Consider the following 13,585-nt stretch of genomic DNA (forward strand, 5'->3'; position numbering starts at 1 on the left):
ACCGTTAAACTCTTTGATTAGATTTGTCAAGTTGGTTCCACCCCGGTGTTTAATTAAGTATGTATATTTGTAGATTGAAGGTGCGACGAGATGATATAAAGAAGATGAGAAGACAGCTTCCGGGGTAGGAGCTTTTAGAACGCTTAAAGGATTTCGGTTTGAGAGACTTTTGTGACTGAGTTAAAAGGACACTTGCAGCTTTGTATGAAGGCTCAACGAGACTCTAAAGCTCACTTTTATCAGTTCCGCCCCGTAATTAAAGGTAACAGCGTAGAATGCCAATGAGCCTTCATGCAGGGTATTCGTTCGGAGCTATTAAATCGAGAAATTGCTAGTCGTTTCGTTACCTTTTAAAATGCGGAAACGGAGCCTGATTACGTTGCTGTTTAATAATTTCCTATACATTTCTTTTTTATTAAATCGTCTGCAATTTCTGTTAACCATTCAAGAAACAAATCACACAAATACGAGAGACCGCGTTTCTGTAGAAACGAGAAAGAGACATCCTTTAATATTTCGTTCACCGTTTTAATTATTTTACGGAATTTATATTAAGATAATTCAACTCGTCTCTCTTTCACAGATTTTAGTTTCACGGAACGAGAAGGAGTAATTCTAAAGTAATTCCAAAAATGAATTACGAGTAGTTTCAGTCCAAAATTACCGAGGTTGATATGAAAAAATAATCAATAATATTTTTTAAGGTGTATTCACTTTTTGTAAATACAAGGTTTTAATCGATTGGTCGGATCCTCGCAAAAAATATCGATACGGAAATCGCGAGCCAACAGCCATGGACAAGCGCAAACAAATTTTTCATTATATTCGGGATTACGAAATTTATTAACACTTAGGGGACTGGATATGCTTCAAAGCTCTGCAATTTGAAACGTAAACAGAAAACGAGAGAACTGATCATTGAAATTTATATGTTTCACGTTTGTACGTAAATGTTTATTACACATAAACAGCATGATAAAAGATAAACAAGCAGACGTCCGAGCTGGGAAAAAGGTGATTTTATTCAACGTTTCTGCGCTGCTGGTAAACTGGCCCGTGAATTTTTATAGTCTTTAGGTTTACCCGATAAATATCATTAACTCTCGGACGAGGGGCGCATGTACAGTCTCTAGATGCATGATCATTTTTATACTTTTTATACGGGGTAAATAATACCTCTGTTTCCGCAGCACTTTTTGTTCGCGGTCTCATTTCGCTCGGTCCTTTTTGTATCCAGCCGGAAAATATATCTGTCGTTTTTATGCAAATTATTAAACATCGGCGCGCACATTACGAGCGATGGGAATAGCAACATCGAGCAAATTAAAAAGGAAAGGTAAGCCCTTTATAGGTGGTTTTTAAACTGGCAGACGTCATTCATGTTACGTTTGAACCGTGTAAAAAATACCGCATAACGTTGCATTCATTTAGTCGCATAATATAATAGAATCAATATCATATTAAAATTTTAATTGAGGGGATTTCAAGTTTAAATTAATTTTCAGAGGGATTAAATTTAGTTAATTTTGAGGGTTAATAATCAATTTAAAATTTAAGTCAGGGAGTAATTAAAAAAAAATTTGGGTATTTTTAATTTTATAAAATTTATAATAACGAAAAGATTAATGTGTGCACACAAATATTAATGTAATATTAAGCCAAATATTAATTGTGATTTAAGAGTTGTCACATTTAAATTACATTGGGCTTTAACCGTGACAACTCTCAAAATAAAAGAAACGTGATATAACTGGAAGACACTGATGATATAGCTCGTTATCTTCAAGTACTATTGAGTACGATGTCATACGATAAGTAACACAGCAGTCGCGATTCTTTTCACATTTCAATTGAAGAAGTGCTCTTAAAGTTCAGGGAATGGTTTCCTCTACTTTAAGAGAAACTGTTGCAGTCTGCAGCACGTATAAACAGTGGTACCAAAGGTTTCACAACAGGAATTTCGATATTTCCGATTAAGAACATCCAAATGTGCAAAAGAAGAAGAATAGAATTTATTATTATTTTAAATTATTATTTTAAAGAAGCTTTAAACTTTTTGTGGATGACAATCATTGAGAATGCTATTATTAAGTTTTCGGTAGATAAAGTGTTAGATGCATGGAACAGAATTTAAAATAATGAGAAGAGTGTGTAATCATTAAGATAAGCTTACAGATATTCGTCGTAACTGAGACCACTGTCGTCGCTGTTGGGAAAGTCGCTGTAGCAGATCACTCTGACTTCGCCGTTCGCGTAATTCTGTGTGAAGGTGGTGTAGAAAAGCAGCATCGGCAATGATAGAACTGCCCCTACAATCCAGATGATGATTGCTACGCAGAGTGTGGCTCTTTTACCCATACGTGGCCTCAATGGGTTCACAATGGCCATGTACCTGTAATGAGACACCCGCATCATCAATTAAAACTTACATCTTAAGTCCGGTCATACGTTAATGATAAGAAAGGTTAAACTTCACTTGAGGAAACCAGAAATTTTTAACTTTTTTAAAATATAATCCTGCAGATTTTGACGAGACAATGCCGACAATCCAGGTTTTAATCTTAGGAATCCACTGGTTCAGAAGTTATGCGTGTTTACAGTTGAGTGATTTTCACCACATAAAAGAAAGTTAAAAATTTCTGGTTTCTTCAGGTGAGGTTCAGCCTTATTTTCGACAGTAGAATACATTTTGAATGTTTGTAAGTAATCATTAAATTTGAGAAGAAAGGACCAGAAATTAATTTGTATAAACTGCCTTCGTACACCTAAAATGTCATTCAACCCGACTCAAAAAGTCAATAGAACTGCACATGGTTCATTGCAATGCATCTCGTGCAGATATTCAAAGTATTAAAAATCTGCCAATCGGAGATAACGTGCGATGATGGTGCAACGGCGATAATGCGCAGAATTTTATTAAAATTCTTCACGCGACGTGGTTACAGGTGGGTGTAATCGCGATAAGATTTCACCGGGGGCGGAGCTGGCAATAAATTTTCCGGGCAATGATCAGGATAATAAATCAGCCTCAAACGAGTCAGCTATTTGCTCGAACGAATAAGGAGCAATAGTTCGGGAATTTACTAGACCATGTAGAAAGTCATTCGCGTTGTTTTTTTTTACAGATCCATTGAGGGCGGATCAGGTTCTAGGAACATTTTTACGAGGACTGTGTGTGTACCATCTTGGGGAATGGTATGTCCCTCGTATTGAGGAAAATCAGGGAAAACCTTTATGGAGAAGAAGCATCGTTCACCGGCGTACGTTCTCCTGTGTTATCGCATCTGAACGCTCGAAAATGGGAATTGCCGTAGAATGGCGCAAAAGAGGTTGCCCGGCAACAAACCGGGGAGAGAGCAGTTCCGAAATCTATTTCGAAGTATTCAGGTGACCGTTCCAGTTTGTTCGAGTATAAATTTTGAGCGTGTACACTACACACGCTTTATCTTGAACGACTTGTAATCATTCCAGATTTCAATGGTGAATACTTTCTTTCACAAGAAAAGCTACGAAAAGGTACTTTACACCAGCGTTTTCTACGAAACTTAATTTCTTCATTAAGATTATTATTAATTTGAAAATTGAATGAACACTTTCTAATTTAACTTTGATAAACAACTTGCCACTAAAGTTGCACTAAACAAGTTGCCACTAAAAGAGTTATTCATTATGTTTGATTTGCAATTGTATTTCCTTTTTCAAGAAATTATTACGTATTAGTTCTGGTTATTAAAAGATGTATTTAAACGATTAGAATATAATTAGTTTGAGTCTGCTTTTCCAGTGTTGAAATAAACTCGATTAATTTTAACGTGTTTTCCACATTTTTAGACATAGTAAAGCATAAGGTGAATAGACTAATAACGGCACAACACTTCCAGTAGTACGATAATTACCAATGACACTTTACTTAGCGTAATTGAGTAAATTAGTTGTGACAGTCTATGGGAGAGGAATGCGCAGGATATATGCGACATCGTATCATACGTAATTTATCTTCAACTAGCTGCATCGTAATTCATGGATAGCCTTCACTCTGCAATACACGTGTGTAGGGTGCATGAGGATAAATGGTACCATTACGCGGAAGTGACACTACATGCAAATACGTATTAAAAAAATACGATTTTTGGAAATTGATGACAAGTTTACGATAAACTCTTTTCAGTTTATATTTCAGTCTATTATTAATTTTACGCGAAATTCGCCTGGGAATTTCTGTATAACCTACGACCCATTTTCGGTACGTGTATGTATAATATTTCTCAGTATAAATAATTCAAAGGCAGCGCGCGGAACTATAATAACTCTGTCGGATGCAGAGCCAGTGCACATTCTTTAAGATAAATGATTCAATTCTAGTCTCTCTGTTGGGAACGCCTTCGTCAAGCACCGAGCAAGTAAAATTCATTAATCGTGTACTTTACCCACGAGATTAATAACTCTTTTGCGGTCAGTCATTGTTTCATCGAATATTTACCAGCAATTAATATTTTTCACATCGCGTTTAAATCGACCCATCAAATACTTTTTATTCATTAAAAAACTTTTGTTGTTCTATCGATTAGATTGCTCTACTACCTGCAATTGCAGGCCTGCTGTTGCTTTTACTACTATATGCTTCGTCACCGGGGGCAATTATGGTCGTGTTAGACATACAGCAACCACTGAACAAGCGACAATGGCCGTTTGATGCTTAGGGCTCATATTTTAAGATAATAAACACGCGATGCACACCCATATCATTAAGTCTAAGTGTACTAAGTGTTCATACATATATCCACCTTTGTGAAACCTAACATGTATAGATTTCGTGTAGGTCATTGGTTATGCTGTATTAAAATTGGTCAAATTAATGCGGAGAATAACAATTCAGAAACACCCAGCTAAGTAAACAATTTAAGAACTGTAATAAATTCGTGTACATTTTCAGAATTGTTTCGTTCCTCCCCGATCTCACGATACTTTCGAACGAAAATGTGCACCTTGTCGGTAACCCAACACTTGCCAAAGAGGCTTACCGGATGTTTCGTATTCCGTTTATGATCATCGCGACCGAACAACACGTTACATAGACAGTCGGATGTAGTTCCGCTTTCTAAGAGTGCGGAAGTAAATTGCACCGAACTAAGCCCGCCATTTGTACGGCGGTATCCTGCACTGCGTTTTGCGGCTGGAACGACGGTAATGAAAGGATCGCTAGCGTGAAATTCGTTCGAACTCACTGTTTCACATTTTACATAGGACCTTATCTCGGCTAACGTAATTATGTAAGCGACGTAAACATTTTTCATTGTTACAATTATCCATGGTTAGCCACTTTGATTTCTCCGCCAGTGAAAACTTATTCCTTTCTGCGAAATTAAGGAAATCCGTCGACATCCGAGTTTGGATTGTCGCCAAAAGAAATCTGACCCAATGAACTGAATTGAAAGCGCACATTAATTCAATTCTATATGCTATAGAATGTACCCGCTGTATATATTTTTTAATGTAATCCTGAAAATATTTTAAAGAATTTGAAAATCATGATTTTTAAATATTATTGAATTATTTAATTATCTAGAAATTCAGAAATTGCATGTTTTATTTACAGTATTGATGATATTTCATAATTCAGATAGCATAGTTCACAATAGAGTGGAAACGATAGATTCTATGCACAGAAGTAAATAGAAAGCAGAACGACCTGTTACGTAGTAATGATTGATTTTGAAAATTCATCGAGTGTACTTTTCCAATATTGCACACTCGAATACGTCTGGCTATTGCTGACTATTTCCACTAGTAACGCGGTGTGGTGGTACGAAACGTCTGTTTCATCGATCACGTTTTTACCTGGTCTGCTTATCGCACATTTCATTATGAAAAGTGAATAATATGATACCGTTGTCGCCATGCGTAAAAATTAACATATAGAAATAATTATTAGTTTCCGACAAATTCATTATATATTTTATATTTAATATTCTATGTGTGTCCTTTACTGATTGAAAAGTGCTTGGGATAGGAAAAATGAAATGATACAGTGGTGAATTTTCTTACCCTATTTCTCGAGTGTTTAATATTCGTAATCCAAATAGGTAATATATTATGCATTGGGATTTTCTCGAACGAATCCGTGAAACGAGAACTCCCTTCGCACCGACTCGGATACTCTCTTCGAAAGCTTTCCACCCTTAAGCCAGCAAAGCGCATAATCATGAAATTCTATTCATTTCAAATAAATACACTTCTCCCTTCGATTCGGTTCGAATACTCAAACTTCGCCTTATAAACAAAGTAGGAATCCTCTCTCGTCCGAGGGAAGCTTCTTATAAAATTAAAAGAAAAATGTTCGAGTGAAACAAGCCAATTTTGTAGAGCCCCCAAAATTAAATAAGCGACTAAGATGTTGCTTACGTTACGTTAGCACTTTTATAGTGTGATAATGTAAAAGTCAAACTTTTAACTAGCAAACTGTTGTATTATTTTTCTAGAAATATCCTAAAATTTTAAGCAAAGGAAACAAGAATTGAGCACGCATGACTTTTTTGAATATTTATAAAAAAATAATAACATTTTCAAAGAAGATGAAAATTGCCAATATAAATGAGAAATTGCATAAAAATTCGCAGTTCAATGTTGGCTAATTTAGTAATGGTTTCTTTTAAAATTATGTTCGCTCGCTTGAAGTTCCCATAGTTTAACTCAATTTCCATTGATTTCCGCCAATGCACGTTCCTTCTTTTTTATCTTAATTACCATTGATCTTCGGAAGTTTGAAGTACGACAGGTTCTCGCAACTCGTCGTACCATGTAGGTGATATCTTGACCTGAAATTTCTGCAAACTATCCAATGCCTTTTGGACGCAACCTTTCAAGGAACTGTATACACGCCGCCACTTACTAACTTGGTGCATGCCTTGCCCCAGAAACAAGGTGTCCGATCAATTCTGTCCAGCCAAATGTTTCTTAAACCAGCGTCCTTGATACACGATGCAGTCTATCCTTTGTTCCACTTTCATTTTGGTCCTCTGTTAATTTGGCGTCGATATTTTGCGGGCTCGCGTGATCAAAATTCGAAATTCCCTTGACATTTCAATCTTCCAAACACTGGTCTGAGCAATTGACTTCTTGAAAATTTTCTTTAACGCTGAACGTGCTAAACATAAGTAACTGATAACCTTATAAAGATGATAATGTTGAATTTATTTAGATTTTCCACGAGTTTTATTAAATTAAAATAGGTGTATAGTATTTTCTATAAATTTTTACAATTTCAGTAATCGTTACTTAGATGAAATTGTCGAGTCGCAAAATAACAATTTTCTACATCGATTACAAGGGATGGGAATGAAGCAGAAACTAACTTGTTTCTTCATTAATTTTAACGAGGTTATGATAATACAGCAGTATTCTTAAAGTCTTTCGGTGCTTCATTTTAAATGCATAAAATCCAGTCTACTTGTTATAAATAATCACTTACATTTACAACTTATATTTTTGCAAAGTCACTTGACAAAAGAACATAACTGCGAAGAAGTTAAATAATGTTTTAACGTTTCCGTTTGAAAATATAGCAATACTTGTGTGACAACAAATATTAAACGATAAATATCAGTCAGAGAGCACAGTTAAGAGCACGTGCATCTGTAATAAATGACAAATTCGAATGAAACCCTGCTTTATGGGTTGCACAGATTGCTTCAAGAGTGGTGATTCAGTAGTATAAATTATTGCCAACCGCCCCAGGAGAACATGTCCTATTGAGAACCTGATTGTTGAGCAGCGAAAAAGCAATCAATACGTGAACCTGTAGATTTTCAAGATTCATGAATTGCTTGTCGAATTGCAACTGCAACAAATTACAGTCTTTTTTGATTCGATGCTCTCCGAACAATATCAAAGATAACAAAATATTGAGAAGTTGTTTCTCGAGTTTTAGGAATGGGAATTTTCTGCTAAAAAATTATTATTTCATTGAATATAAATTACCAGCCTTTAGATTGGTATGCCACGTTAAAAATGAAATTGACGAAGATTTATGTGCAAGGTTAAAATGAATTCGAAACGATCGTTATTCTGATAGATGACGTATCCACGAGATGAGAGTATAGCCATCTGTTGAGTAATTCAATTTCTCTTATAAAATGTTCATCTATTCGTAAAAGTTATTTGATTAAAATTGATTTCAATGCCTCACTAAATAACTGGGTTCTGATGAAACCTTCTACTCTAAATCTTCAATGTCTTTATCATCATATTTCATTGCGTTATTCTGTAGAATAATTTAACAAAACTATTTACTGATATTCAAAAAAATGTTCATTTTCTCATTATAAATTTAACGTAGAATCCCTGGTAGGTTTCTGTTTAAAGTGATGTGCAGTGCATAATTTCCATTACGATTCTCCGAGACGCAGCATACCAGACATTTAAGTCGCTCAAAGAATTTCATGTTCCGTCTTTAATTACAGAACGCTGCATTCAACCTAATTACGTATGTATATACATAATATTCTAGTATTTATTTATTCATCTCAGATTTCCCAACTAAATAATAATATTTGAAAACTAAATAATATTTGTGTGTTATTACAATAATTACTAGAATATTTGTAACGTACTATAAAATGTTAGATTGCCTTCTACCGTAGGAAAATAGTCTACAATTTAGCAAGTAATATGGCCATCGCAGACCCTTTTTTGGTCACTTCGAATAGGTTGTTACCACGTTCGAACTTATACGATATAAAAGCGAAACGAATTTCCTCGCTACAGCTGACCTCCACTTTAACGCTATAGAGGAACGAATTGATGCCTGATGAAACCCTCGAATGTTGTAAAAACCTCGTCAGATACGTATAATAGAAGCGATAATAACTTCTGTGTCGTTTACTCGAAACAAGAATATACAATAATATTAACTTGCAATGTAAACACAATTTTGATGACACTGTTGAGGCTGTACATTATGAATAGACTGCGGATTTTTAGCATTTATAATAAAAATTACTGGATGAAATATGAAACAGTAAAACCAGAGAATGTAAGATTTTAATTTTTTGTTAGATATTATTTCATGTAATTTAAATAATATATTATATAATAAGCTGAACTTCGCCTGAGGAAACCAGAAATTTTGAACTTTTTTAATATAATCCTGTAGATTTTGACAAGAAAATGCCGAGAATCCAAGTTTTCATTTTACGAATCCACTGGTTCAAAAGTTATGCGTGTTCAAAGTTCAGCGATTTTCACCGTAAGGGCGCCGCCATGTTGGTATGCAGTGAGCGTCGTGCGTTGTCTAGATGGAGGCACAAGCACGCGATGCGTGGCAGTTAATATTAATTTAATTGACTTCGTTCACCGATAGTTGTGTGAACTAATCCAATGTTAAATCAATTAACGACATTGCGTTAAGTATATTGGCACAGGGTCCTGGAATTTTCGTGATTTTGTTTTATGGGCGAAGTCACAAATAATTAAAAGAAACGATTGATCTATAGACAGAATGACCATTCGTAGCCATTCGTATTTGTCGATTACTTTCTCCGAGCTCCAATTTAATTAAGTTTCGTCAGTCCGGCGACGGCCACAGTAGAACGTAAAATTCCGGTTAAATGAATTCACATTATATTTTTTCTTTTTTTATTATTCGTAGATTTCTATAACAGGTAAAAACGTTTGAATTGGTACTTCAGATAACGTAGACGTAATGCTGTAATTTTCTGGAGTCGTGTTTTAATCCTCTATCTATTTACTTCACTGTTGCGACCAAAACAATGTAAAACAATCAGTCTGTATCTCGCTTGTAAAATAAGATACTTTAAGGATTGAGCTTGAATTGCAGATGGTGTCAAGAGGGAAAGCTGAATTGCAGCTATTTTATTCGACCTGTTTCGAATGTGCGAAATGCATGTAGGAATTTCTGCATTGTGTACTATACCTTCTGTGGAAAATGTTGAAACGGTAACCTAAGGGGAAATATTGCTTTGTGCTATTGCAACGAATACTGTTCATATCTTTCTCTTGTCGTGAATAAACGCCTCTACTTTCTTTAAATCAAAATGGATTAAAATAATCCTCGAACGTTAACAAACGTATTAACAAACACTATTATAAAATATAAGAAATAGTAGAAAGAGATGACCAGAGAACAAATCCTAATATAGAAAATATTTAAACAGTTTAAATATACTGTCGTATTATTTTCGACATACTAAAATGATAAAAAAAAGAAGTAAGGGTCTATGCAGCTCCTACACCTTTCAATTAATGCAGAGAATTTTTATTTTGCATAAAAATCCGCAGTATATTCATAGTGGTTTATAGCGACGAATACTGATTAAGGGTTCAATACATTTTTCAAACAAGCAAGAAATTTTTAAAATATAAACGATAAAGACTTGTGTTCATTGGTTTTTTTCTTACATACATTATTTTCTCGAATATCCTTTCGTATTCAGAGTACGAAGGTTTTGTGATACTACGTCGGTCCTCGAATCGCAAGCTAGGATCACGAGGGAAGTCGGTGTAAGGTACGAAGCTTCTAATGAGACTCTGGAGTACAAGTTTCCGAGAGAGGAATAAAAATACAAGATTCGACTTGTGTTTTCTTGAGCAGTTTTGGGCGATTCTACAGGGATTAGTTACTTCTAGCAAGCCTGAAGTTCGGAACACGGCCGGTTTATTTGCTCAGTGAAGTTCTTCATTCAGTTTACGAGTGTGGTTAATTGTATTTTCTGGTATTTCGAATCCCCATTCCGGGAAAGTACAATATCTTGCTTGTGGCTTCTTGCGCGGTAACATGCTACATCAAATAGTAGAAAATTTATGACAACAACGACAAAGAACAATGTTAATTTATATTAATAATACTAAAAATATCATCGTTGTACATTCCACCAGCATCAGATTATCCTAGAAAAGAATTTTTTGGTTTTATCATAATATTAATTACAATTCGATGAACACAGCTACTACAGGTGTATAAATTATTATGATAATTATCTTGAGAAAATGATTAAAAAATAACGGAGGAAATAAAAGATGGTATGACGTAGATGTGCAAGATTCTATTTTCGTTATTTTCGAAACAAATGTATCTTTGCTGAAGCCTGGATTGATGGTATTGATGTCAAAGATGAACGTGTTGATCCCTCTTTGTTATCGTGACGTTTTCTCCAATCGATCGGACGGTCAGCACTGACAGTAGCATCGGAATTTTAATCGGTTCTCGAATTGTCGGGAAATAGCACCATAGGCATTTTGATTAAAATTCGCTTTGTGGTTTATGTTCACATCTGAATTTCGATTTACGCGCATCTTCATATTCAGATGTTTATTTGTGCTCGTGTGGAACGAGCATGCGATGAATGCCACGAAATGAAAGAATGCATATCTGAGAATATTGATAACTATTAGGTCATGGAACATGTTCGTACCAACTTCCACTTTCACAATTTTCTAAATAAAAATAATTTTGCTTCAGAAATTACCCTTTTTTAATAGAAAAATTCATCGCCACTCTACATCTAACAAAGATTATGGTAAAGCTCCTGGCATATTTCATTAAAATATTTTTGCATATTTTCATACTAAAATCTCTGTAGATTTTTCACATTATTGTCAATTGCATTTAGATCGAGTCAATTGAATGTAAATTTTGTTGACCAAATTAATTGAGTTTATTAGCATTTAGACATGTTTATAATGTTTCAACTCATATATTGTTCATAATATTTAATGTCAACACTGTGATTGAAAACCGTATGCAGTTTCTTTAGTTGTTATACCTTTTCGATAAAAATTGTATACTGATAAAATAAAATGAATATGGTTAGTAACATTTTGATTCGTGAACTATATCGACTGATGAGGTCGCAGCTCTCAGAACTGATAGGCCAATCACTTGCTACTCAACTAATATTTAAGACACACGTGGAAACAACGTCGATATATCGATTTCCATTTGACATCGACGGTAAAGGTGATTTGATTGGCACTGCTTCCCATATTATTCATGTTGCACTTGTCACTTTCTATCATACAGTCCATGACAAAAACAGGGCACATCCAAACACTAACATTTTCATTTATTAACACAAGTTAAATGTCTTCGAATCCATTTCTTCCGCATTTCTCCACAAAGACAGACTAAAAAGTAAATATACAAGAAATTTGATAAATAGCATTTAAATTGTTCTAAGGGTGTGCCATCTTTTTGATTCAGACTGTATCATGACCGATGTGTTTCGGCAGCTTATCTACTTGCCACGGAAACAGTCGGAATCTCTACTTTCGGATAGGATTGACGTAAACGATGATTATAGAGACAATGCTTACTATTGACCGAGATATTAATAATTCAAAAATATCTCCGTTCGATTCTCTTCGAAATTAATGCGACCGACATCTTATAATTCCACTTTTATGAATATGAGCGAACTTCTCTCCTTTTCATAATTTTCAAAAATTCCCTGGTATAAAACCTGAGAATTAAAATTTCAATCAAATATGCAGATGATTCTACACAGGGACATAAAAATGTATGAGTACGAACGTAATTACATTTAACGGAGAACAGAATGTAATTCTGTAATGCGTATGACGAGAAATGCTCGTAAAGTGAAACAATACTAAAACCAAGGATAAAACTTTTTTGTTTCTAATGGTCTTTTTTATGAAACTTTTCCTAACATGTTCCTGACACTTTTCGAATTGAAATTACACCAATAATGACGCAATTTAGATTATACATGTATGTATACTTGTATTATCCACAACATCAAGTACCTTGAGAATTCGAACGTCAGTTCGGTTAATCGAGGTGCTACTAAAGCGTCAATTGAGCAGGCAAACATGTGCCGAATTGCATCATGTTTGGGCTCATTTTAATCGGAAAAACGTCACGGATATATCGGTAAAATTTTGATAGAAAAATAATGAAAAATAAGAAATTATTATATTATTTTTCTCAAATAATATACTCTGCAGTAGGGGAGATTTATCACAAATATTGTGTGCACATCTCTTTCAAATACATATACTAAAGACATTACTGCATTATAGATCAATGAGATGAATAGTGCCATTTTCTAGGCGTCTACGTCTTCTCGTGATGGAATTATGCAAATTCTTGAAATAAGATCGTTTCCTCAGCTCTCGGCGTTCTCGATTGATATCACCCCGGTGATGTTATCTGCATCTGGTTGAAGTTCGGTTATCCGTTCCATTTTCCACCTAAGTGGTTGAAAATTCTTATCCCTTATTACGATCAACGTCTTTCCTTCAAACGCCCCGCTCGATAATATCCGCCATTTGTTATGCTTGTAGTGATTTACGCTGATCTTCCCCTCGTCGTCACTGCCAGAGATGTCGTAATATTCTTTGCTGATAGTAATTAAACCCATTTCGTTTTACACGATGCAAATTCATGTTCTGGAAACGCTATGAATGAATCGCTTATTAAGTTTTCTGGTAACCGAAGGAGATAAATCTACAACATTACGAGGTGGAGAGTCAGGGAACATAAGTTTAAATACGCGTTTCGCAACGTAACAGAGGCACGCCCCATAAACTAAATGCACACACATAATTT

General features: G+C 34.8%; 1 protein-coding gene across 2 annotated transcripts in view; it reads right to left on the minus strand.

Annotated features, from left to right (window-relative positions):
- LOC143216530 (tachykinin-like peptides receptor 99D) overlaps positions 1-13,585 on the minus strand; it is a 103,412-nt gene that overhangs the window by 20,725 nt on the left and 69,102 nt on the right. For both annotated transcript variants that reach the window (XM_076439672.1, XM_076439671.1), the window contains exon 3: positions 2,174-2,392. In XM_076439672.1, the coding sequence (XP_076295787.1) occupies positions 2,174-2,392 (219 nt within the window). The remainder of the gene's footprint in view (positions 1-2,173; positions 2,393-13,585) is intronic.

Source organism: Lasioglossum baleicum, chromosome 15 (assembly GCF_051020765.1).
Source record: "Lasioglossum baleicum chromosome 15, iyLasBale1, whole genome shotgun sequence".
In the NCBI taxonomy this organism is placed as follows: domain Eukaryota; kingdom Metazoa; phylum Arthropoda; class Insecta; order Hymenoptera; family Halictidae; genus Lasioglossum; species Lasioglossum baleicum.